The sequence below is a fragment of the Phacochoerus africanus genome, chromosome 2, assembly GCF_016906955.1.
Source record: "Phacochoerus africanus isolate WHEZ1 chromosome 2, ROS_Pafr_v1, whole genome shotgun sequence".
Classification (NCBI taxonomy): Eukaryota; Metazoa; Chordata; class Mammalia; order Artiodactyla; family Suidae; genus Phacochoerus; species Phacochoerus africanus.
In genome coordinates, this window is record NC_062545.1 from 167829207 (window position 1) to 167854108 (window position 24902).

The window sequence follows — 24902 nt, forward strand, 5'->3', positions numbered from 1 at the left end:
ACATCATCTTAATGTAAAATTAAATACTTGTGTATGACTGGGTTGTATTATAGTATCATGTGACTAGCAAAGATATTAATATTTTCAGAAAATCAATGAGTATCTGTCAAAATTAATTATGTATGCTTCCCTCGCTCCCTCTCCCAGCATTCACCGTTAGAGGTTTGTTTCATACAATAATGGGGTATGGTATTGATTAGAATCTAAGGAATGAACCTGAGCTCCTGATTCTCAACACCTTTCCCACTTTTCTGCCCACCTCCACGTTTCCATAACTTCACACATGCTCATATCCATTATGGCAATGATGGATTATTGGCATCCAACCAACATGACAGGATGTCACAGGTCGCTGAGCAGATTTTCAGACTCTGTTTCCACCCGAATTAACTATTATTGAAATAGTTTATTGAGATTGAAGTATTGATCATTTTCTGCTAACCTTGGCTTAAGGGAAGGAAGAGGAGGCGGTGGTGGGTTTGAAAGACACTAAATTTCATTTTAAAAAATCTCGTTTATTTGGCCTTTTCTTCTTCCTGTTTTATAGCCCCTGTTGTTTTATTGCTTGGAAAAGGGTATCTTGGCTTTATTTTTATGACAGTATAATTATACTTCAGAAATGCACTTGATTACTATGGGTAACAGAATTGTTCTAGTATATTGGTTTGGCCAATATTGCTATACAAACAACTTTTCAGTCAATTGAGTCTGGTAAAAAATCAATACATTATGGTAATATTTCAAGTAAGAATTTGCTGAATCTAAGTATTTCAACACTATCTCCTTCTAGGGAGAAACAGTTTTGAGGTGGCAAGACTTCTTTCTAATATTTTATTTTAATAAAAATGCTTTATGAAGAAATTTAAAGTTCCCAACAGAGGTGGTTGTGAACAGATAAGCATTAGCATTCTGTTTTTGTAGGGTGGAAGAGATCTAGTTTCCACTGAAATCTGTTCTCTGGCTGCATTAGGAGGGTATAATATTTGGGCTTGACTTTATCTTACAATATGCAACTTTTGGATTTATGTGTCCAATTTGGGTAATGAATTTGTAGAGAGATGTGGACAGTTCATAGACCACTTAGAAGAGCATGGAGAGAATAAAAAGGGGTCTGGGAAATTGTGTCTGTCCAATCATCCACTCATTAGTGGGGTATGTTCTGATCCTCTGCTGTGTGGAGAGCAGTTATCCGCTGTTTGGGACAGCCAGACTCTTAATGGACCTGTGTGCAAGTCCATGGAGAAGCTCTAGCCACAGGTAACATGTCTCTCTGTGTGGTACACAGGCCCTGGGGGCTGAGGAAGAAGTGATGACTTTTAGCTCCTTCCTCAGGAAGAATTAGGAAGGGCCTCATGGAGGAAATGTTATTTGAGGTGAGAAGTGGTCAGAGGAATTGGCTGACTTTTATCTCAAGAAGAGAAAATTAATGGATCCCATGACAACTGACTTAAAGTCTGATGGGCATTCCCATCGACAGAGGAGCAGGTTTGCTTTGTATTCTTCTAAAGGCCCACTCAAATTGCTTGTCTTGAATGTGTCTGTGACAGTCTTCCTTTAGTTATAGAGTGAGCCGTGTATTCTTCCTATTGTTCTTCTCACTGGACTGTCCTCCCTAGAGGTAATCTAAGTGGGCAGCCTCCCAGGGCCCAGTACTGCACCTTACCTACTGTAGATACTTAGTGTCTTAGGAATTAATCTGCAGAGGCCAAGTCTTCACTGCTTAAAGATGGACACAAAGTGTTGTGCATTGCTGGGTGGTGCTGGGAGGGGATGAACCTTTCTAACTCAAGCAGAATGATATGGCTTAGTATTCAGAATTGCCAAGAAAAGAACTCCTACCTAGACTGGACATGAAATGACTGCACTGATGACTTCCAAGTCTAAAGTTCCAAAATGAAATTCAGCATTCAGCTACCATAAAAATCTTAATGTTAGATCATTTGGTTTCATACTTTTAGATTTTGTCTTATTGTATATTCACTGAACAGATACTCACCAAGAGCAACTCTGTGCCAAGGACTGTTCTAAACACATGCGATCCAGTAGTGAACAAGATGGGCAAGTTCCCTGTGCTTTTGGAGGTCACGCAGAGGCAGGGGTGGGGGTGGGGGTGTAGACAGACAGTAATCAAGGAAGGAAGATGATAGCAGACCTTTCAAGTGCTGTGAAGAATGTAAAATAGGTGCTCAGCAAGGCTTACCTGAGGGATGGGGGATGTTTGAGCTGAGACCTGGAGGACAGGAAGGAGCCAGTTTTGGGAGAATATGAAGGGAGAACCTTCCAGGCACAGGGAGCCATCTAACAGATGCCCTAAGCTGGGTAGGAATATTTGTATCTAGGAGTGTGGTTGGAGTAGAGCTAGCTCAGGGGAGAGTGGACAGAGTCCTGATCATGCAGGATCTTTGAGGCCTCTCTGAATCCTTGCTAAGAAGGCATTGGTTGGTATGGTTACCCCCTTCTTACCAGTGAGAAAGATAAAGCTTGGAAACTTTAAGTGGCATGCCCAAGGACAAATCAAGACTAGAACTCAGTATCAAAACCGCAAGTTGTACTCCTTAAATTTGTCCTGATACCTAGATCAGTACTTGGGCCTACTTCTCCAGCCATGGTTTTTCAGTTTGCCATTTGCGCTAAGTTTTCTAATTTCTAACCCAAATTTTTTTTTGGTTGCAATATATAAATTAATAGATAATCCTGAAAGTCAGTGATGCGCCATCTTTAGTTGTTAATTGTAGAGGCTTTTTAGTGGGTGTTAAAACAACCGTTACTTGGCTGACAGAATTATTGCAACATAACCTGTTATTTGGTCTATCCTTTGGGTTAGACCATTACTTATCAAAAACTTTGAGGTTAATAATTGAATCCCTAGATTAATCGTATGGTTGTGCTAGTGGAAGTGGTGCATTTCTTGATTTATAAGAAATTATTATTTTTTAGCTATTTTATGGTATCTGATGTGTTAGAAAATTGTAAGCTCCTGGTTGGCATATAGTACAAGCAAATATTTGTATACCATAGCGTCTAGGGTATTTACTTAAATTGCTTTTTTTGGAAAATAATTCACTGGAAAGTCCAAAAGGCATTTACTGTATATAACTTTCTGCAACATTTTTTTTTATTGCTCTGTTGTTGGTTACTTTGATATAAGAGACCATGTGTCTATTAAACTGCTGCCTTAGTGGAGTGAAATACATTTAGTTTCCTATTTGTGCACTAAAGCCGAGTCAGAGGAGCAGATTACCAAATTAGAGGGGGAAATAGCAAAAGAGACTTGGGCTGTAGGTATTAAGCATAACATTTTTTGAACAGTATTTTGATTTTTAAGTGTGATGTAGTATTTTTTTTGGCCCTAAAATTTCCATACTTTTCTTGGTCATTATTATAAAAGAAAGCAAAAGAATATACAATATTATTGCTGAAAGCAGAGTTCGTGTTGTTTTGTGAATTCAAATAATGAAAAATGTTCAGTCAAAATTAGAACTTGCTTTAGGGCACAATCAATATGGCATTTCAACAAGCTTTGTGTGTTTGGAAAATATGTATTGTGTAAGGTTCTAAAACATACTGATTCTGTTACAATTGCTAACTCTAGCAGCAAAATGTAACAGTATACTTAGTCAATAAACATAAAGCTCAGATTAAACTATAATTAAGTTTTCAGAAAAGTTACCTAAAAATTATGAATAAAATATTTTTTACATTGTCTCAGCAACAAAATACATAGCCAATGAAACTTTATAGTGGTAGAGAAAATGACAAATGGGATAAAATTTCAGAATGAATTTTTACCATAAACACATGTGCTAAGTTTGTATACACCATTTATCTCTTCATTTTAACTTTTTTTAAAGATACATCTTAGTGTAGCAGAGTATAACACCTGGGTTAACTGTCAGAAAAGGCAAATGAGAAGTTTCCTGCTTCTCTGGAAGCCTATTAAAATGTTTTAAGGCCCTGTGTGCCTTCACATACCCAGGACACAAGAGAGGCTCAGAATCATAATGGCTGTTTCTTTTTCCAACGTGGGCTCTCCTATCGCATGCCCAGGATTATCCCCCAGCAGCATTGGAATGTAGCCGGGTAGAGTAGATATCACCATCTGCATTTGACCTGTGATGAAACTGAAATACCAAAATAAAGGAATTTCCCTGAGGCATTGAAGCAAAACAGGAGCTAGAACCACCACTGAAATGCATCCTTTTTTACTTCTTGGTCCCTTCTTGAAGCCCTTCCTAGTAAATAATTAGGTTTTGATTCTGTGAGGTGCCAAGATAAGCAGACTCTGTGAAGGCCTAAAAATTTCTGCTGCCATTTTCTAGAAAATATACTGCAGTTGTGTTCTGTATTTTTATTTTTATTTTTTGCGTCAGGTACCTTATAGATGACTATATGAACAAACAGCTGTCTTCTTTCTTCCTCCCCTCTCCGGAATTTGTAATCTTTGAAGTAACTGATTCGTGTTAAAAATGTTAATGCCTCTCTCCACTCTTAAGTCATTTCAGCATATGATTCTCCAGAAATTATGTCTTTGGGTTTCTTCATTGCCCATGATTTTGTGAATGCTTTGTGTGTTTTTAAATCATCCTTAGAGTCTTGTAGGTTTTTTTGGCTGCTGGCTTTTATAAGCAAGTTTGTTTTCCTCCTCCCACATGAACTCCTCTCCCTTTTTCCTCCTGTCAATCTTACTTTAAAAATATATGTGACATCTTTAAGCCTTCATCTCCTGAGTGGGTGGGAGAATAGCACCTCCTTTTGACTAATCTCAAAGGACTTTGTAAAACAAAATGTTGCTCAGTTTTTGAAGAGTATCTTCTAATACAATTTATATATTTTTGCAAGTCACTACAGATACCTCAAAAAGAAGAACGTAGTAGAATTGAGTTTAGAATCCAAATACTTTATCTTGTTGTCTGTAACACAAAGGCACAAATTTTTCCTTATCATTGGGTTTAAAGGTAACTGTACTCAGATGGTGGAAGGTATGATGATAGTTTGAATGTTATTCAGTTTTTAATGTTAAAGCAAAAAGTCCCTGCTGGTTTGTTTGACCCTGGTCATGATACGCCAGTTTCAGGAAGTCTGTTATGCACAAAAGTGCACAAAATGAAGATAAAGTGCCTCTCTCCAGCCTGACAAAAGCCATTCCTTTGCAGAATGGTAGCTGCAGCGAAAGTAAATAAATGAATGGACAGCAATCACAGCCTAGTTGATGAAACTGTTCAATTAAAGCACAGGCATTTACATGGTGTAATTTCCCTAAATTGCCAATGAGCCCCTTTAGACACAACCAGTGTTCAAATTGATTTCAGCATTGATTTTGGCTGAAGCTGATAAATTTCTGCTTGTTAGTTAAAGTAATTTTGCAGAAGACTTTGTACTGCAGTATTGAAGTGTTCATTTAGCTGATGGTTAAAAGAGGAGTTATTTACAGAGGCCTCTACTGTTGTTCTGAGATGGGACAATTCCCCAATCATCTTTTACTTTTAATTTTTTAGGCTTCAGTATACCAATCAATAGGTGATTGAAACTGATTAAAACTTATCCAACCAGCTGCCTATGGCAGTTTAATTAGAAGCTGGATGATTCTTAAATTAAAGTTGTCTTATTTTCATTGCATAGCCATCTTCCAGAAGAGTAAGGGACTAACAGTGCTGAAAACGTGAAGTTTGGCTTTATTAAGGTATCCGGCAACTGTTAAATCACTCAATAGCTATTCCTGAGGCAACTCAGAAATGTATTCAGAGGCTTTTGCCTTTATAGAGATTAGAAATAATAATGTACTTACTTGTTATAAACGAGAATTTTTTTTTTTTTGTTAAGGGGATAACTTGTAGCATAATGACATGTGAAAGAACAACTGTTTTGTGATATATATTTCAGAAGCAAGATGAATGATTGAGCTTATTTTTTAAATACTGTAGTACAGGATGAAACTAGACATCATGATGTCCTATGCATCTGCTCATGAAAAACATCAGCTTTGAATTTGTATTTTTTATTCTGTTTCAAGATCTTGACTAAAATCAATCACCGGTGAATGAAAAACCGGTATTTTCATATAAGTACATGTTGACTTTTCAGCAGAATAGTGAGCAGGATTATAGAAGAGATTTTTGCTTTTTTTTTTTTTTTTTCCTCTCACTCTCTCAGGGAGGTTTCCTCATACTCATTTTCTCTAGTGTGGGACAATTTCTTGGGTTTTTAATGGAAATGGGTTAATATTTCTGTCATAGGGGACATATTACATCTGGTACTACAGGGAAGAAGGGGATAAATGGCTCACTTTTCAGAGGTGCATTTACTCTTTGACCCACTAGGGTACTATTTAGTGTTCTAGGAGAGGTAATTTAGTAAATTGTACCCCAGTGGCCTGAAAAAGTTAATGCAACTCTGAAAAGTGAGTCATTCAATCGATTTTCCCTATTGCTTTTTAAAATCCAACACTGACCATACCCAAAGAACCTTGAAGACAGCTGGAATTAGAAGATCTAGAAACAACCAGTTTATGTTCACAGAGGCGTGCTGGGACATGCATTGGATTTGGCTTTAGAAGACTTGAATCTACATCCCACTCCAAAGCTTGAGAGATAAAAATCATGAAACAGTTGTTAACCTCACCAAGCGTATCCTTATCTATAAAGTGGGGATAATAATATCTACCTTATTAATTTTTAATACAAATTTAATAGCTTCCTTATATTAAAAAACCTTTGATAAACTGCAAAGCACAGTTGATTATTAACTAGTAAAAGGTTTTCTGAAATAGCTGTTTTTGTGTCTGATTTGGGAAAGTGATTTATTATTAGCTTTCCCCCAAGAAACTGTGAGCAGAGACTATATTATAATCAAGCTATTTCAGGAGAGAAGTTTCCCAGCTAGTTAATCCTCATTATACTCCTGTTTTTCCTCCACATGTATTGCCTAACTACTCCATTTCTTTCTTTATTGAATTATTCTTATCTTTAGCTTTATATTTCTTGCCTCTCTTTTGTCCATTGCATTTTGTCAGAAGATTTGGTCAAGAGATCACTATGGCTGTAGCTTCCTTGATCTCAAAGGTATTCAGGCCATATATTATAAGACGTTACTCCAGTTGAGTGCTAAAGGCTTGAATCAGGCAGCATCAACTTAAGGATGAAATATGGAGGCAGTGATGACCACATTAACTTTGAGGCAGGTGTGGGAATAAAAGCAGGCAGGTATATAACCAAAACAAATTGAAGAAGAAATGATAAAATGTAGAATAATGGTAACTTTTCTCTGACTAGAACTTCTTCTCACCTTGCAAGTTCCCCATATTATATATTAGGTTGATGAGCCCTATGTATGATCAGCATCTTGAAAGAGTTGTTAATATCTGTAACCCGATAACATGTTTGATTTGATACTTAAATAGTCGAGGAGGCCCTGTGGCTTAACTATAAATTATTTCACAATCAGTAGTCAAGCATCTGTAATGAGTTTTTAGGCAGAAGGAAGGTTGGCATAGGCTGCTGTTTGAACTAGTACAGTTTATATGAAAGCTTTTTACAACTGCTGTTTACTTTGGATTTCCTATTTTAACAGCTAGAGCCTGGCTAATGTGTTTATCTATTATGGAAGCAACAACTGTCAGTGTTGATTTCCCTGAAACTGTTTGAATTTTTTCCCATGGATGGCTATTTTAGTATGTGACATATTGGTAAAATCCACCCCCAAAGAAATTTACCAAGAGAACAAATCTCTAAAAAGATCAAGCAATAAGACAAATTACATATCATTGTATTAAAAGGCAACATCGAGGGTTTTTTTTTTTTAATTGATCTCACAAGATAACTAAAGATTTTTGTTTTGTTTGGGTATGCATGTTTTTCTTAAGCCAAAGCTTAACTACTGCTTTCACCATTTTAGTGACTAGATTGTTAGGTATCCCATTCACTTGGAGAATTTCCAACAATTGATAATGCTCTATAAATAATTCATAGAGTAATTGTGTCCCTCTTTTCACTAACCTTTTATGAGGTGTGCTATGTGAGAAGTGGAACTTTAAGTCAGTGGCATTTATTCCACATGGTGTATGAAAGAATTGCCTGTTCCCTTCATAGGGCATTGGCAAGGCTGTCATTTTAGTGTTCTTGTTTTGCCGTCATGATTAAAAGTCATCATACATGCAATTCCTTTTGAGATCCTTGCTTCAAGAGGAAAAAAAAAAAGAAAGATATTTTCTTACTCATGATGACCATTTTGGTAACAAAGTGTCATTTATCAGTTATGCTGAAATATGAAATATTTACAATCAGTCCCTACATTCTTAAATTATAAGAGAATCACTAGAGAAGCACAGATATTCCTTATTATAAATTCTTTCTCCTCATAATTTAAAGTAATTTGATTAGAATGTGTTCAGAAATTAATATGCAGAATAGTGCCACAGAAATTAGTGCCTACTTTAATTGTATAAGATTGTACAGGCTTTATCAGAAAATATATGATCAGCTCTAGGTTATTTATTTTGTGAACGAGAGTCAGCTGGGATGATTCATATTTTTTTGGTTCTCCTAGAATTTGAAATTCTAAGCATAAATAATTTCAGTAAACATTGTAAAATACAGATGCAATTGATCTTACATATGACATAAATTTCTGTGGGAGTCCAGATGTTGAATTGTGAACACAGGTTGTTTCTCCCTTATGTCCTCTGTGAAGGTAGGACTTTTTAACGTTTTGTTTTCAAATTTTTCTTTTTTCCTTACTCACTTTTAAAAATTGGTATAAAAGTTTATTTTTTGGAATGGTATGTCAATACATTCTCATCAGGATTTGGTTGAAGGTAAGTACACCTCTAGCCTTGTGTGTATTGTACTACATCTGTATTTAAAATTTCAAATAGCACATAATAGGATTAATTACATTTGTCCCCAAATATTGCTTTTGAAATCAGTTACATGTTCTTTTAGGACTTACTCTGTAAGTTATTGCACTTGGCAGTATGGGAGGTGTAATACCACCATTTAGGGCCTCAGGTACCACCATTCTCTGGATTCTGTTTCTGATTGAACTTTCTGCACCTTCTTATCCTCTTTACTGGTTCCCTCTCATCTTTCTTACTTCTGGATTTAGAATGACTTGGGTCCAGTCTTTAACTTAATTCCTAAATTTTGTATTTCTATGGCTTTTCCATCTCATTTATATATTGGTGAAGCCCAAAAGTCTGTCTTCAGCCCTGTCCTCTTTCCTGAACTTCAGACTCATATCTAATGAACAGTTGAATATCTTTTAGGCATTTCAAAGTTACCCCAAACTAGCCTTATTTCCTCTGAAACCTGCTTCTTCCACAGGTTTTCCAATCTGAATAAATGGAAACTCTATTTTGCAAGTTACTCAGGACAAAAACTTTGCAGTTATTCTTATTCCTTATTTTTCTTTCAGAACATCCATCATATTAACCCACAAATCATGTTAATCTTATTAATCTTTCCTCAAAACTATTTCAACAAGCTAACCTTTTTTTGCCTACCATCCTATACCAAGCCTCTATTATCTCTTGCTGGGATTATTGCAGTAGCCTCCCAACTACTCTCCTAGTTTCTATTCTTGCTTTCCTACAAGATGTTCTTTCTACCCAGCAGCTAAAACGATTCCTAAAATATAAGCTCTCTCCTGACCCTATGGCTTTTTATATTACTCAGAAGGATTGCCAAAGTCCTCAGCATGGCCTTAATGGTATTGCTCAATCTGTCTTCCCCTTACCTTTCTGATCTCGTCTCCCACAACTAGCCCTCTTGCCTATTCCAATTCCACACACATGTCAAACACACACTTCCACCTTAGGGCCTTTGAACTTAACATTTCCTCTCTCTGAAGTCCTCTTTTTTGAGTTATCTAAATCTGTGTTCCCTTATTGCTCAAATATAACCTGATGAGAAAAGAATTCCTTAATCTCCTCTTACCAGTAATATTAAAAAAAAAAATGCCCCTAATCTTGGTCATTTTCTACATACCTACCTTTACTATTTTTCATTCCACTTCTACTACCCAACATACTGTATTTTTTTTATTATTGTCAGTCTTCCTCCATTAGAAAGTAAGCTTCAGGAGAGCAGGGACTTTTTCTGTTTTTTTCCTTTGTTCTATCCACAATGCCCAGTGTAGTGCTGGGCAGTTGGAGACATGAATTATTTATTAAATATATAAGCTAAGTGCCTAAGAGGAGAGTGTATTGTATTCTGTGTTAGAAGTTAGGGATATAGCAATCAGCAAAATGGCTGGCTTTGAAATTTAAAGTAGGATAAGAGATGGACCCTATATTAAGAATTTACGATATAGTTTGGTAATCAGAGTTTATAATATAGTTAAATAAAGCATACGCTAATGAAGTTACTTGACAAATTTTGAAGAAAAATAATAATTTATAATAGTAACATGTAAAGTATCATAAGACATGAGAGTAGTTGATGTCAGTGGATAAATTCAACCACAAAACCACAGAGTAGGGAACCTGCTAGGTGGAGTTTTAATGTGTTCTTTTTCTGAATCCCATTTTCAACATTTACAATATCCTGAAGTGTACTTTTTTCAAATCATTCTCTGTTTATACTCTGTCTATACCAGAAAGAGCACAAGGGTTGAATTGAAACAGACCCCTATTTGAATCCTATATCTGCTGCCACTCATGAATTCTTATTAGCTTGAGTGAGTTTCTTAATACCATACTATTCCTGAGTCTGTTTTTATTATTATCTATAAAATATGACATATACAACATCACCATATGGAAATCAGAATAATTCTGTGGACTCTTAGGAATTGTTAGTTCCCCATTTCCTTTTTCTTTTCTCCCTTCTCCTGACTACCTCATTTATTTATTAGCTTGTAAGTATTTGAATATCTATTGTATGCTAAGTATTGTGGTAGATACTATATATACAGTGTTGAATAAAGTGGATATGATCTCTGCCCTCATGGAGCTAAAAAGTGCAGGATTATATAGTCTAAAGCTGACTAAGATTATTTTATTTTTGTTAATAAATTCTATAATTTGCCTATCATCTTAGCTTAAAATTTTAGATTCATCTTCCTCATTACCATGTTTCATAAATTCTTTCTGGCCAAGGTCTTTTTTTAACTCTATTTTCCCTTATCCATATATGAGAGAAGGCACTTCATATCACTACTTCTTACATAGACTACTATAACAGGTTTCTAAGTGCTCTATCCTCTCTCTAGTTTCTCCTCCTTTCCAGTCTTATTGTGATAATCTGCAGCCAGAGTAAAGATTTTAAAGTTAAGGTCTGATCATGTCACTTCTCCATCTAAGGAATGTCAGTGGCATTTATTGGCCAGCAAATTGAGTAAAGCAAACTTTTAACAACAAAAATAAAGGCTGAAAAACATTTTATCCTCAAACAGTAGAAAGGAAATAATTGTCTCAGTTAAGCTATCATTCAAGAATGAGGGCAAAATAAATACATCTTCAGAAATGAATGTAAAAGAAATATAAGTGTGTGTCTGCATGTGTAGACAGAGGGACAGAGAAATAGACAGATAGGTAAGTGGGAAGAGTTAGTTTATTACTGAGGAAAATACTTTATGTAGAAAGAAAATTAATTCAGTTGAATCCAGAAAGGGACAAAATGGAAGAAGGAATGGTGGCTGTTTAAACATGTCTATATAAAAAACAATTTTAGTGATTAATTTAGAGACAAAAAATGAAGTCAGGAATTCCTGTCATGGCATAGTGGAAATGAATCCGATTAGGAACCCTGAGGTTGCAGTTTCGATCCCTGGCCTCACTCAGTGGATTAGGGATCTGGCGTTGCTGTGTGCTGTGGTGTAGGTCACAGACATGGCTCAGATCTGATGTTGCTGTGGCTGTGGTGTAGGCTGGCAGCTGTAGCTCCAATTGAATCCCTAGCCTGGGAACCCCCATATGCCACAGGTGCGGCCCTAAAAAGCAAAAAAAAAAAAAAAGTCAAAAAGATTGGACAAAATAACATCAGAAGAGATGATTAGAATTAGAGCATTATAAGATTTTTATATTGAGAAGAATATCAGTAGTGATTAACTGCATGTTTTGTTAAGTCAGGTATGATTTAAAAATGTATAGGTAACAACTGAAAGATAATGAATGTATAACTTCAAAACAAATAAAAGGAATAAAGGAGAAATAATCTAATATTGTGAGGGAGACAGAGGGAGCAGTGTAAAGTAAATGACTAAAGTGGTAGAAATAAATCCATGTATATCAATAATTACATTAAATATAAATAAACTAATATTGTCTGTGAGTAGATTGGTCAGATGGAACTTTAAAAGATGCAATTATCTGCTGTCTGTACTATTTTAAGATATATTCCTCACACATAAAGACAGAGAAGGGTTGAAAGGAAGAGGTTTGGGGGGAAAGATACCAGCAAAGACTAATCAATAGAAAGCTGTTGTGGTTATATTAATATAAGACAAACAGACTTCAAGGCAAAAAGGGTTTTTTTTGTTTTTGTTTTTCTTTAAGGGATAGTGATAGAAAGGACTACTGTATTATGATGGTAGAAGGAAAGAACTTTGAATATATAATAGGCCTAAACTTGTATATAACTAATAACATAGCCTTAAAATACATAAAGCAAAAACTTGAAAGAATTGCAAGTAAAGTTTGCTAAGCCCACAGTCATAGTGGGAGAATGTCTCTCAGTAATCAATCAACCAGACAAAAATTACTAAGAATATAGGAAATTTTAATATCACAGTTAATATGATGATCACATGATTTTTTTGTTTTCTTTTTTTTAGAGCTGCACCTGTGGCATATGGAAGTTCCCAGGCTAGGGGTCGAATTGGAGCTGCAGCTGCCAGCCTATGCCACAGCTACAGCAACACAAGATCTGAGCCACATCTGCAGCTCAGAACAACACCAGATCCTTAACCCACTGAGTGGGGCCAGGGATCAAACCCATGTCCTCATGGGTACTAGTCAAGTTTGTTACCCTTAAGCCACAGCAGGAACTCCTGATCACATGATTATAGCACACTTTGTCTTTCAAATTGAGGATATACAGTATTTTCTCATACAGAAAATTTATTTTTAAAGAACTGATTATATACTAGGACACAAAAGCAAGTCTTATTTAGTAAAGTTTATAACATACAGATCACTTTTTCTGACTATAATTATTAGTTTAGAATTCAGTAATAGGTTAACCCTATCATTCATTTTGAACTTAAAATGCAAATATCAGTAATTTATGGGTCATCTCATACATCATAATAGAATAAAAATATTTACAACTGGACAATAAAGGACCATCATATATGAAAACTTATGATCTACAGTGCACATCATACTTAAAGATAGTTTTCCTGCATATTAGAAAAGAAATATTCAATTTTTTTTGCCACACCCACTTCATGCTGAAGTTTCTAAGCAATGACAACAATGGATCTTTAACTTGTTGAGCCACCAGGGAACTCCTGAAAAATTAGATATTAATTGGCTTAGCATCTAACTCAAGAAATTTTTTTTTTTTAAAAAGGAAAGGTGTTAAATCCAAACAAAGTGAAGGAAAAGGGCCACTCAGGATAAAATAAGTGAAATTGAAATTTGAGAAACAATTCAAGAAAAATTTATCAAGTATAGCAGAGGGAGGGCACAAATGAAAAAATTAAAATTTAAAAAGGGAACATAATTCTAGATAGAGCAGAGATTTTAAAAATAAGAGGGTATAATAAATAACTTTATGACAATAAATTTGAAAACAAAAAATGGACAATTTCCTAGAAAAACAAATCTGCCTTAAGAAAAATAAAAAATAGTTCTCTGGAGGCACAACAGGTTAAGAATCCAGCGTTATCACTGCTTGTGCCTTGGGTCGCAGCTGTGGCACATATCTGATCCCTGGTTGGTAACTTCTGCATGCTGTGGGCACAGCCAAAAAAGAAAGAAAAAATAAAAATAAAAATTGGCTTACAGCAGGTAAGGAAATCTATTCGTTCATTTAACAGATATTTATAAAATTTGGCCAGCAGTTTTAGGCACTTAGAGATACATAGAGAACAATAACAAAGTCAGTCCCTGTTTTCACAGAGCTTGCTTTCTGTTGGTAGGAAACAGATAATAAACAAAGGAATTGTATAGGGTATTAATGAATTCTGTGAAGAGTAAAGAGAGAACAGGCTGTTTATGTAAGATGGTCAAAGAAATAACGTTGGAACTGAAGGAAGTGATGAAGCAAGCCAGGTGGCTATTGGAGAAAGAGTGGTCCTGAGGAGTAGGGACCTTTGAAAGGGTCTGAGGCAGAAAGATAATTGGGTGGAACAGAGTGAGTATTGTGATAAGGGACACTGGCAGAAGCAGAAATCAGTGAGGTAATCAAGGGCCAGGTCATGAAATCCTTCTAAGGATTTTTGATTCAGCAGTTAGAAATCCACCCATAAAATGGGAATGAAGAGAGGCCTCAAAATTTTATAGTCTATGAGAGTATGTATTAAAGGAGAGTGTGTTGATTTTTTTAGGGTATCTTATATTTTTCTGTCAATCCAGGAAGAATGAAAAATTAGGCTTTTCATTTAGCAACAATTACTGTCAAATAGTGTTTTTGCTGCAATGAATACTTGTAATGTAGCACTTATCATACCCAAGGGTAATTGTTATAGCAGTGGGCAAGAAATCTAGAATTTGAATCATCGTATAGCTATAGCATTTCAGATGATTAATTCTTTGTCCTCCAAGTTTGTTCAACATAAAGTGACATTACTTGCTTTTCTTAACAATATGTGTGATATTGCAGCTTTTTGCTAGCCTTCATAGTTAAACCTTTTGTTTGTAGGGCACATAGCCTGACTCTTAAGCACAGGGATAACTCCTGTTCTTGCAGTTTGTTTTAGCAGATTTTACTCTTATAAACGCCTAGTTACCCTGAAATCTTTCTAGTTTCCTAACATTTAATGCCTCCTTACTATGTGCCAGCCCCTGTCTTCAGTGCTTCACTTATATTATTATCTTACCAAACCTTGTGAATTTGTAAAATAGGGACCAATTTCCCCTTTTCAGACTTGAGGCACATGTGGCAAGATGAGGTTTAGTAACAGTCCCGGATCACAAGTGACAGAGCTAACATCAGAATCTGTGCAGTGACTTAGAGCCTACACCCTTCACTCTCTGCCTCCTTATCAGGATTGGCAGTGATTGCAAAAATCCTTCCTTCCTTGGAAAGTTTCAGTATGATGAACCTGACTGAAATAGGTTTGTACCTTTGTAAGTTTTGAATTATGAGTTTCCCTGCTCTAGAATGCAATTAAGAAAACTTAAACATCACCACATTTTTTTTTTAGGTCCTAAAAAGTATATATTCTGCCTAAGTTCCAGTCTTGGCTTTGCCATTGACTAACTGTGAGTTTGGATAAGTTTTTTTAAGCTTGGTTTTAGATATTTCCGATGTAAAAGGAATGGATTAGACAATTCTCTATATTACCTACTTGCTCAATACTTACATCTATTCTTTATTCTACCAAAACTAAAGATTGGTATCACCTTTTTTGTGCAGTCATCTAGAATCATTTTCCAAATGGAAAAAGGAAAGTAAGAAACTATGGAAAGTATAGATGTTCTCTTTTACTCGTCTCCTTGTTATTTTAAATACTCAAAAAATTTATACCAGGGTACTTAGCTTTTATTATCCTAAAATGTGTATATATTGTGTGCTCAATTTTAAGGGCTGGGACTATTCCCAGAAGCTTTGTGCTGATCACAAATAATGGAATGCTCAAGGACTCAGCACTAAAAATAACTCATAAAAATGCTTCTTCCATGCACTCATTGGAACAGGTAATTACTGTGGCAACAACAAACTAATTTGAAGTGTTAGCTGTTAATTAAAACAATGCAGAGGTGTATACTTGCCTTTTGGTGTAACCAGAACCTTCCATTCAAACTTCTTTAATCACTTTACAGTTAATGTGTTGAGGAAGGTCAAGACAATTGAGATGCAGTAACCATTGAAAGTAAACAAATCCTTTTCTCTGGGTGCAAGGCCGTTTGCAAAGTTAAGAGACACACTCAACCCATACCTGGCATTTCTTTGTCCTCAACCTCTCCTTGATGACTAAATGTTAAATTGGTACTGTTTTTGCACTGTAAACCAAACCACATACAGCATCTTTATTGTTCGAGATGGAACCCACACTGGCATGGATGATTTAGTGTGCATCATAATTAAATCATCGTGTCTCCTTTTAATTCACTTGGAAATAGGAGACCCTTCTTTTGGAAAAGATATCAGTTTTCTTGATGGGCTAATTAAGTTGCCAAACTGTCCAGTGTGGTATACTTACTAGACTATTTGCTAATCATTTCCTTATCACTTCTCTTGTTCCTTATCACAACACTGTTCTTTTTACAACTTCTGAGTCCTTGTGTATGCATTTAACTATTTATCTTTACATTTCAGTCTTTGGTTAGTGATTCTAATATACAGTATTTTAAAAGGTTGAAATTAGAAGAAACTATGATATTCAAGATGAAAAATAATCTATCATTAAGTGTTACATATTATATTACCTGGAATAAAATTACTAAATCCCTTCAAGTCACATTTCATATTGGCTTAGTCTAACAACTTCCCTGTCATGCACTAAGAAAACATACAGTGTAGGTTTTTATATATTAATTTATTATATGAGTTCAGATATGTCATGATCAAATCATGACATAGTTTCACATTGTAAAAGTCTAATGTTAACATAGATAGGAAAGTGTTAATTTGTTGCAAAATCACTGTAATATAGGGGTTCCACTTTAAAAATGTTATACTGCTTTATGCAAAATATAAATTTTTTAAATTTAAGTTTTGTAATTTAGATATATTTATATCTACTTGGGAGGTTAGTATTTAGAGGAAGTCTTTAGACATTTATACAGATTAAAGTACTGTTTGGTAAAGTAAATAGTTACCAACTTTTGTAACCTTGCCTTTTCTTTAAGTGAGATATACCTGAATTTCTCTACAATTAATTGGTAAAGGCTAAGTCTACCTTCCATAATTGGCCTTATCTTTGTTCACTCAAGTAGGAAAAGCAGAATGAATTTTTTATAACACTCATATATATGGGCATAGGCATATATATTGGTATATATGCTTTTCTTAGTTTTACTTGAAATTGTAGCATTTTATATATGAAAAGTTACAAGTACTTGTAGGCTCTTAATAACTGAACCATTTCCATAAGTCAGTCACTTTCAAAATACTTGTCAATGATTCCACCACTCTGTAAATTTACTCTTCAATTGTACACTTAAAATGAGTGAATTTTATCATACATTATTATACCTAATAAAGCTGTTTTCAAAATTTGTCAGAGTCAAAACAAATTTATTTCTGCTAAAACAACAGAAAATGATGTTCTCATTTTGATAATGGTGGAATATATGTTTTGTTTATTTTATGAATAAGCAATTTTTAAATTTTATGATTTTTATTTTTTCTGTTATAGTTGATTTACAGTGTTCTGTCAATTTCTACTATACATCAAAGTTGCCTAGTCATACATATATACATACATTCTTTTTCTCACATTATCCTCCGTCATGTTCCATCACAAGTGATTGGATATACTTCCCTGTGCTATATAGCAGGATCTCATTGCTTATCCACTCCAAATGCAAATAGTTTTCATTAACCCCAGACTCCCAGTCCATCCTACCCCCTCCACCTCCCCCTTGGCAACCACAAGTCTGTTCTCCATGTCCATGAGTTTCTTTTCTGTGGAAAGGTTCATTTGTGTCATATTTAGATTCCAGATATAAGTGATATCATATGGTATTTTTCTTTTTCTGACTTACTTCACTTCGTATAACAGTCTCTAGTTCCATGTATGTTGCTGCAAAAGCAATTTTTTTAAACTGTGTGTGACAGTAGATGTCACTAGACCTAATATGGTGATCATTTCACAATATATACAAATATTGAATCATGTTGCACACCTGAAACTAATTAATAATATTACATGTCAATTATTTCTCAATAAAAAAAACCTAAAAATAAATGAATTTTGCTACTAGGCCTTTACCCAGTAAAAATTGGGAGCCTGGTAAATATTTTTTGCAATTTGGCATGTGAGGATAGGGAATCCTGAAAGGCTAATAAATTCCATTCCCCCACATCTTCCCTATCCCACTTATATCTTAACGTTAGCTGGATGAAAGGAAGACCAGTTCAATCTTGGCTAATATGCAAGATCATTTATGGAGCAAGATTTTAGTTCTTCCAAACTAATTTGTTTCTTTCTTTTTTTTTTTTTTTGTCTTTTTGCCATTTCTTGGGCCGCTCCCATGGCATATGGAGGTTCCCGGGCTAGGGGTCGAATCAGAGCTGTAGCCGCCAGCCTACACCAGAGCCACAGCAACGCAGGATCTGAGCTGCGTCTGCGACCTACACCACAGCTCACGGCAATGCCGGAACCTTGACCCACTGAGCAAGGGCAGGGACCGAACCCGCAACCTCATAGTTCCTAGTCGGATTCGTTAACCACTGTGCCACGACGGGAACTCCCTAATTTGTTTCTTTATACATACATGGATTTGCTTGTTTGTGTTACGTGATTTTTTTTTTTGAAATTTTTATTTATTTTCTTGTTTTCTTGCCATTTTTAGGGCCGCTCCCATGGCATATGGAGGTTCCCAGGCTAGGGGTCCAGTCGGAGCCATCGCTGCCGGCCTACTCCACAGCCACAACAACGTGGGATCTGAGCCATGTCTGTGACCTACACCACAGCTCATGGCAACACGGGATCCTTAACCCATGGAGCGAGGCCAGGGATGGAACCCACAACCTCATGGTTCCTAGTCGGATTCGTTAACCACTGAGCCATGGCAGGAACTCCTGAAAATTTTACATACAGCAGATTGTTTTTGGATAGTGGTCAGAATGTGCAGTCCTTGCAGCACATGTGTACACATTTCATTGAAACACAAAAGGTCTTGATGAGATATAATGGTATTTTATTTCTACAAACCTTATTCTTACTCTTTTTCATAAGTGAATGTGTTCATATTCCTTTTAAAAAATTTATTTTAAAAATATTTATTTATTTATTTATTTATTGCTTTTTAGGGCTACACCCATGGCATATGGAAGGTCCCAGGCTAGGGGTCTAATGGGAGCTACAGCTGCCAGCCTATGCCAGAGCCACAGCAATGCCATATCTGAGCTGTGTCTGCGACCTACACCACAGCTCGCGGCAACACCAGATCCTTAACCCACTAAGTGAGGCCGGGGATCAAACCTGCAACCTCATGGTTCCTAGTCGGAATAGTTTCCTCTGTGCCATGATGGGAACTCCCCAAAATTTTATTAAAGTATGGTTGATTTAAGTATGTTCTGTCAATTTCTGCTGTATAGCAGAGTGGCCCAGTAATACATACATATGCATTCTTTTTCTCATATTATCTTCTATCATGTTCTATGAGAAGTGATTGGATATAGTTCCCTGTGCTATACAGTAGGACCTCATTGCTTATCCATTCTAAATGTAATAGTTTGCCATCTACTAACCCCAAACTCCCATTCCCATCCTACTCTATCCCCCTTCCCCTTGGCAACTACAAGTCTATTCTCCATGTCTCTGAGTCTTTTTTTGTTCTATAGATAGGTTCATTTGTGCTGTATTTTATATTCCAGATGTAAGTGATATCATACAGTGTTTGTCTTTCTCTTTCTGACTTCACTTAGTATGAGACTCTCTAGTTGCATCCATGTTATTGCAAATGGCATTATTTCATTCTTTTTTACGGCTGAGTAGTATGCCATTGTGTATATGTCCCACATCTTCTTAATCCATTTATCTGTCAGTGGACATTTAGGTTGTTTCCAAGTCTTGGTTATTGTGAATAGTACTGCTATGAACATATGGATGCATGTATTTTTTTGAATTGTAGTTTTGTCTATGCATATTGCTTGAGTTAAAATGTAATTACTTCACTGTATCTGATAATTTAGGCTTTTCTCTGTTCTAAGGCTTTTTTAATATTGAGAGATGCCAGCTTTAGGAAAAGATGAACCACATACTTGAGTCATGTCACTCTGTGACTTCTTACGTGAATTTATATCCTAGGCCATAGCTAGTTCCATTTGTTTTGAGATTATTTTGATGAAATGTGGGGATATAGTTTATATATATATATATCTATATAATTGAAACAAAAGGAAAACTCACCCTTTCATGTAGTTGTACAGTGCTTAGTAGAGAGCTACAGAAGACTCCCCCCCACCCCCCGAAACAATGACAGTATGTCATAAGGGATCTGGAGCCAGAAGACTTGGGTTTGGTATCTAGTTCTGCCTCTTACTGGCTTTGTGCCATTGCTTAATTTCTCTCATTGCTGCTTAACTTCTCTATGCTTCAGAGTTCTTGGCTCTAAAAAGTGGATAATCATACCAGCATTATCTTAGATGACAATTTTAAGATAATATATGATGAATCACTGTGTAAACCATTAAACTAAATAGAAATATAAATACCACTGTTATTGTTCTTTGAAAGTATTATATATCCTCTTGCTGTGGATTTATTCTGATTTACATTTATGTCCTTAACCATTATGTAGGTTATTTAGTGATCCTAAGTGATTTTGTTATTTTTTTTCTTTCCATAGAGCATATCATGTTCCAAGTGGGAAAATATTAGCTGTAAAGGTAAGTGCTGGATATATTTTATGAAACTCATGAAATTTTTGAGGCTTAACATTTTCCTCCCATTCCTACTCCCCTTAGCTTGAGTCACAGATATTGTCAAAGAGGAAATAAAATAGATTAAGGTTTGGGTGGTGGAAGCTCTGGCCCTGTCATGACATTCAAGCTCCTGAAGGTCTTTTTAGTGCCTCTGAATGTTCAATTATAAGCTCCTTGTATTGTGATTTTTTTTTTTTTTGGTCTTTTCTAGGGCTGCACCCACAGCATATGGAGGTTCCCAGGCAAGGGATCGGATCAGAGCTGTAGCCACTGGCCTATACCACAGCCACAGCAATGTAGGATCTGAGCCATGTCTTTGATCTACACCACAGTTCACGGCAACACCAGACCCTTAACCCACTGAGCGAGACTAGGGATCGAACCTGCAACATCATGGTTCCTAGTCGGATTCGTTAACCACTGAGCCACGACAGGAACTCCTTATGATTCTTATCATTGTCACTCACACTTATTTCTGCATTCCCTGCTCAGTGACATCACTCTCTTCCTCATCCTAAAGCTCAAAATCTTAGTAGTCATTCACTCCTTTCTTTCATCTGCCATATCCTGTCAGAAATTTTCCCTGAATTGCATCCATGTGTCACTTTCTTTCTGTTCTTGCCCTTATTGCCTTGGACTTGTATCAGGACTCCTACCTGGCCTATTATAAACTTCCTCACTGTATCTTTTAGTCTGCCACTGGAATTGAGAAGTTGAATCCCAGATCTGATATGTTGTTTTCTTGGCACTCCTCTTCCCCCAGCTCTAGCAGCGTACAACATAAAGCTTACCATGTCTGCCTCGCCTCTTTACATCTTTACGGCATCCTGAAATACCCTAGCACCCTGCCCCCGAGTAGAGTTAAGCACATAACTCAGGGATATTCTAGGCAGTTATCTGAGATGCTCCTCACTTGTTTCCATCCTGTTCATTATGTATACCCTATAACTGGTATACTCCAAGATCCTAGTCCTGCTACACTATTTTGGATTTAATATCTGGCATCTGCTGTTGGATGCTTGATCACCGCATCATTTTATTTCGTATTTCCATAATGGGCTCTCTTGAATTGCACCACTGATTGAACCCCACACAACCTCAAGTCCAATTCCATAGAACTCCACTTCCAAACTGGGCTCTTAGCTAACAAACTGGTCAGGCCTACTTTGTTCCTCACTCTCCCCACAGATTGGTCTGGCACTCTACACATAGGCCCTTACCTACCTTTACAGCCACATCCTCTATTTTGCCTGTGTGTTATTTCTGTTATGCCATTTATCTCCATTCTCTGAGCTGTTAATAATGAAAGCTTTTATTATTATTTTTTGAATGACTATTATATGCCAGGTATTATGCTAAATTCTTTATAATTATTATCATTAATCCTTAAAACCATAAAGTAAGCCTATATATTTTAGATTTTAGGTCACACCTTGGACAATGAGAAGAGCAAGGCCAAGATATAAAACAAAATCCGTCTGGCTCCAACATGTCCCCCAAAGCACATGTCCTCTGCTACACCATGCATCCTTCATACCAGTTATTACTATTGCCCATCCCTTTGATTTCCATCTCCTCTAAGATGCCTTCTTAGCTGTCCATGGTGAGAATTCAGTCTCTTACCCTAACACTTGCACAGTATATATATTTCCGCATCTTTTATCTTACCTAGGAAACTAAGAATAGGAACAGTTAAATTGCAGTTGGTTGTATTTTTTAGTAGGGTTAGACCAAAACTAAAACTCAGGTCTTCTGACCACCGTGCAGTCCAGAGTTCTTTTTCCATACCACACCTAGAATGTGTTATGTATTTTATCAAGTCTAGTTTTAATAACTCCATTAACTTTTGGTGAGGAGCTACAGGAGCGCTCCCGCTTGGGATGTTTTCTTTGATATTCTAGCCAAACTAGGTTCACAAAATTCTAGATCCTTGGAGATTATCTATCATAGCCTCACATTTAAAGAGGAAGAACCTCAGGTCCAGATAGTTTCCACACTGTAGAAGCAAGATTCAGCCCAGTATTTCCCCGAGTTCACTGAGCAAGTACAGCTCTGTTGTATCCACCTCAGCATTGGGTTGTCTTTTTCTACTTTCTGAGTTCCGTCTTCACTCAGAGGATGCGTCCATCTGACTCCAGCATTGTTTCTTTCTTCTTTCTTTCTTTCTTTCTTTTTTTTTTTTTTTTGGTCTTTTTAGGGCCGTACCTGTGGCACATGGAGATTCCCAGGCCAGAGGGGAATTGGAGCTGTAGCTGCTGGCCTATGCCACAGCAACAGCAACACCAGATCCTAGCCACGCCTGTGACCTACACCACAGCTCACGGCAATCCTGGATCCTTAACCCACTGAGCAAGGCCAGGGGTTGAACCTGTGTCCTAGGATCCTAGTCAGGAAACTCCACGGTTTCCTTTTTATCTAGTTATTTCTTTGTTTAAAACTCTTAGATTGGAATTCCTGTCATGGCTCAGCAGTTAGCGAACCCGACTAGCATCCATAAGGATGTGGATTTGATCCCTGGCCTCGCTCAGTGGGTTAAGAATCCGGTGTTGCCGTGAGCTGTGGTATAGGTCGAAGACTCTGCTAAGATCCCTCATTGCTGTGGCTGTGGCCTAGGCTAGCAGCAACAGCTCTGATTAGATCCCTAGCCTGGGAACCTCCATATGACGCAGGTGCGGCCCTAAAAAGCCAAAAAAAAAAAAAAAACCCCCACAAAAACCCAAATAACCCTCTTAGATTGTTGCCAGTGATGTATTTAAAGACAGTCAACTTAGGTTATTCACTCCAAGAGAGGGGAGCACAGCTATAAATCACTCCAAAAAACTGTTTGGCCTTGCAAGTGCACTATAATTTTTCAGAAGTTCATACATTTTGAATTATGTTTAGCCTAGGCTGATAAAAAAAACTCTTGTACATAATTATTTAGTTTGGTGTGACAAGGGACTAACAGTTGTTTCTGGGAAGGATGAAAAACACATTTAAAGAGAGAGCACATTTAAAGAGAGGACGCCTTTTCAGAAGAGCTGTTAGAGATTTTCAGTAAATGAAAACAGTGACTTCACAAATCTGGAATTCACTAACCAGACCATAAAACTGATCTGCAGAGCAGGGACTGTTTTGTATTCACTTTGTACCCCTTGATTCTGTAAAATCACACACTAGCTGCTCAAAGAGTGAATGAATGATTTGAGTAGCTATGATTATTGTGTTTAAACTTTTTGTTTAGTCTTTAGCTTCTTGGTAGGGAAAGCAGAAACCATTTTGCTTATATCATAGTCATGACCTAAGAAAAAGAAACATTATCATTTCTTCATAACAGGGAGAATTTTTCTTTAAATCTTAGCAATGTTATTTAGTTTGGGGATTTTCCAGATATCTTTCTTTTATTGACTTCTATTTTTTTGTTGTTGTTGTCTTTTTAGGGCCACATCTGCGGCATAGGGAGATTCTCAGGCTAGGGGTTGAATCAGAGCTGTAGCTGCCGGCCTTCGCCAGAGCCACAGCAACGCCAGATCTGAGATGTACACCACAGCTTACGGCAATCCTGGATCCTTAGCCCAATCAACAAGGCCAGGGATCAAACCTGTGTCCTCATGGATACCAGTCATTTGCTGAGCCACAAAGGGAACTCCTGATTTCTAATTTAAATCCTTTGTGGTCAGGGAACATACTTTGTATAATTGGAATTATTTTAAATTTATTGAGATTTGGTTTTTGGCCCAGAATAGGAATGATCTTGGTAAGTATTCCCTGTGCACATGAAAAGAATGTATAGTCTATTGTGTAGGATGTGGTATAGATGTCAGTTAGATCAAGTTAGCTGATAGTGTAGTTCCAAATTTCTGTTATCTTTACTGATTTTTTTTTTTTAGCTACTTGTTCTATCAGTTATTGAAAGAGGGCATTGAACTCTCCAGCAATAACTGCATTTTCCTATTTTTTTCTTGCAGCTTTTCATTTTTTTACTTCATATTTTTTGAAGATGTTAGGTTATCTAGGATTATGTCCTCTTGATGAATTGGCCCCTTTATCATTATGAAGTGATTTTCTTTATCCATGGTGATATTATTCTTTGCTCTGAAATCTACATTGATGTTACTATAGCTACTCCAGCTTTATTTTGACTAGTATTAGCACAATCTAGCCTTTTATTTATTTATTTTTTTCACTGTCTTTTTTTTTTTTGTCTTTTATTGTTGTTGTTGT

General features: G+C 36.4%; 1 protein-coding gene across 5 annotated transcripts in view; it reads left to right on the forward strand.

The window, feature by feature from the left end:
• MAP2K5 (mitogen-activated protein kinase kinase 5) overlaps nucleotides 1-24902 on the forward strand; it is a 273914-nt gene that overhangs the window by 69896 nt on the left and 179116 nt on the right. For all 5 annotated transcript variants that reach the window (XM_047767144.1, XM_047767146.1, XM_047767147.1 and 2 more), the window contains exon 9: nucleotides 20624-20663. In XM_047767144.1, coding sequence (XP_047623100.1) covers nucleotides 20624-20663 — 40 coding nt within the window. The remainder of the gene's footprint in view (nucleotides 1-20623; nucleotides 20664-24902) is intronic.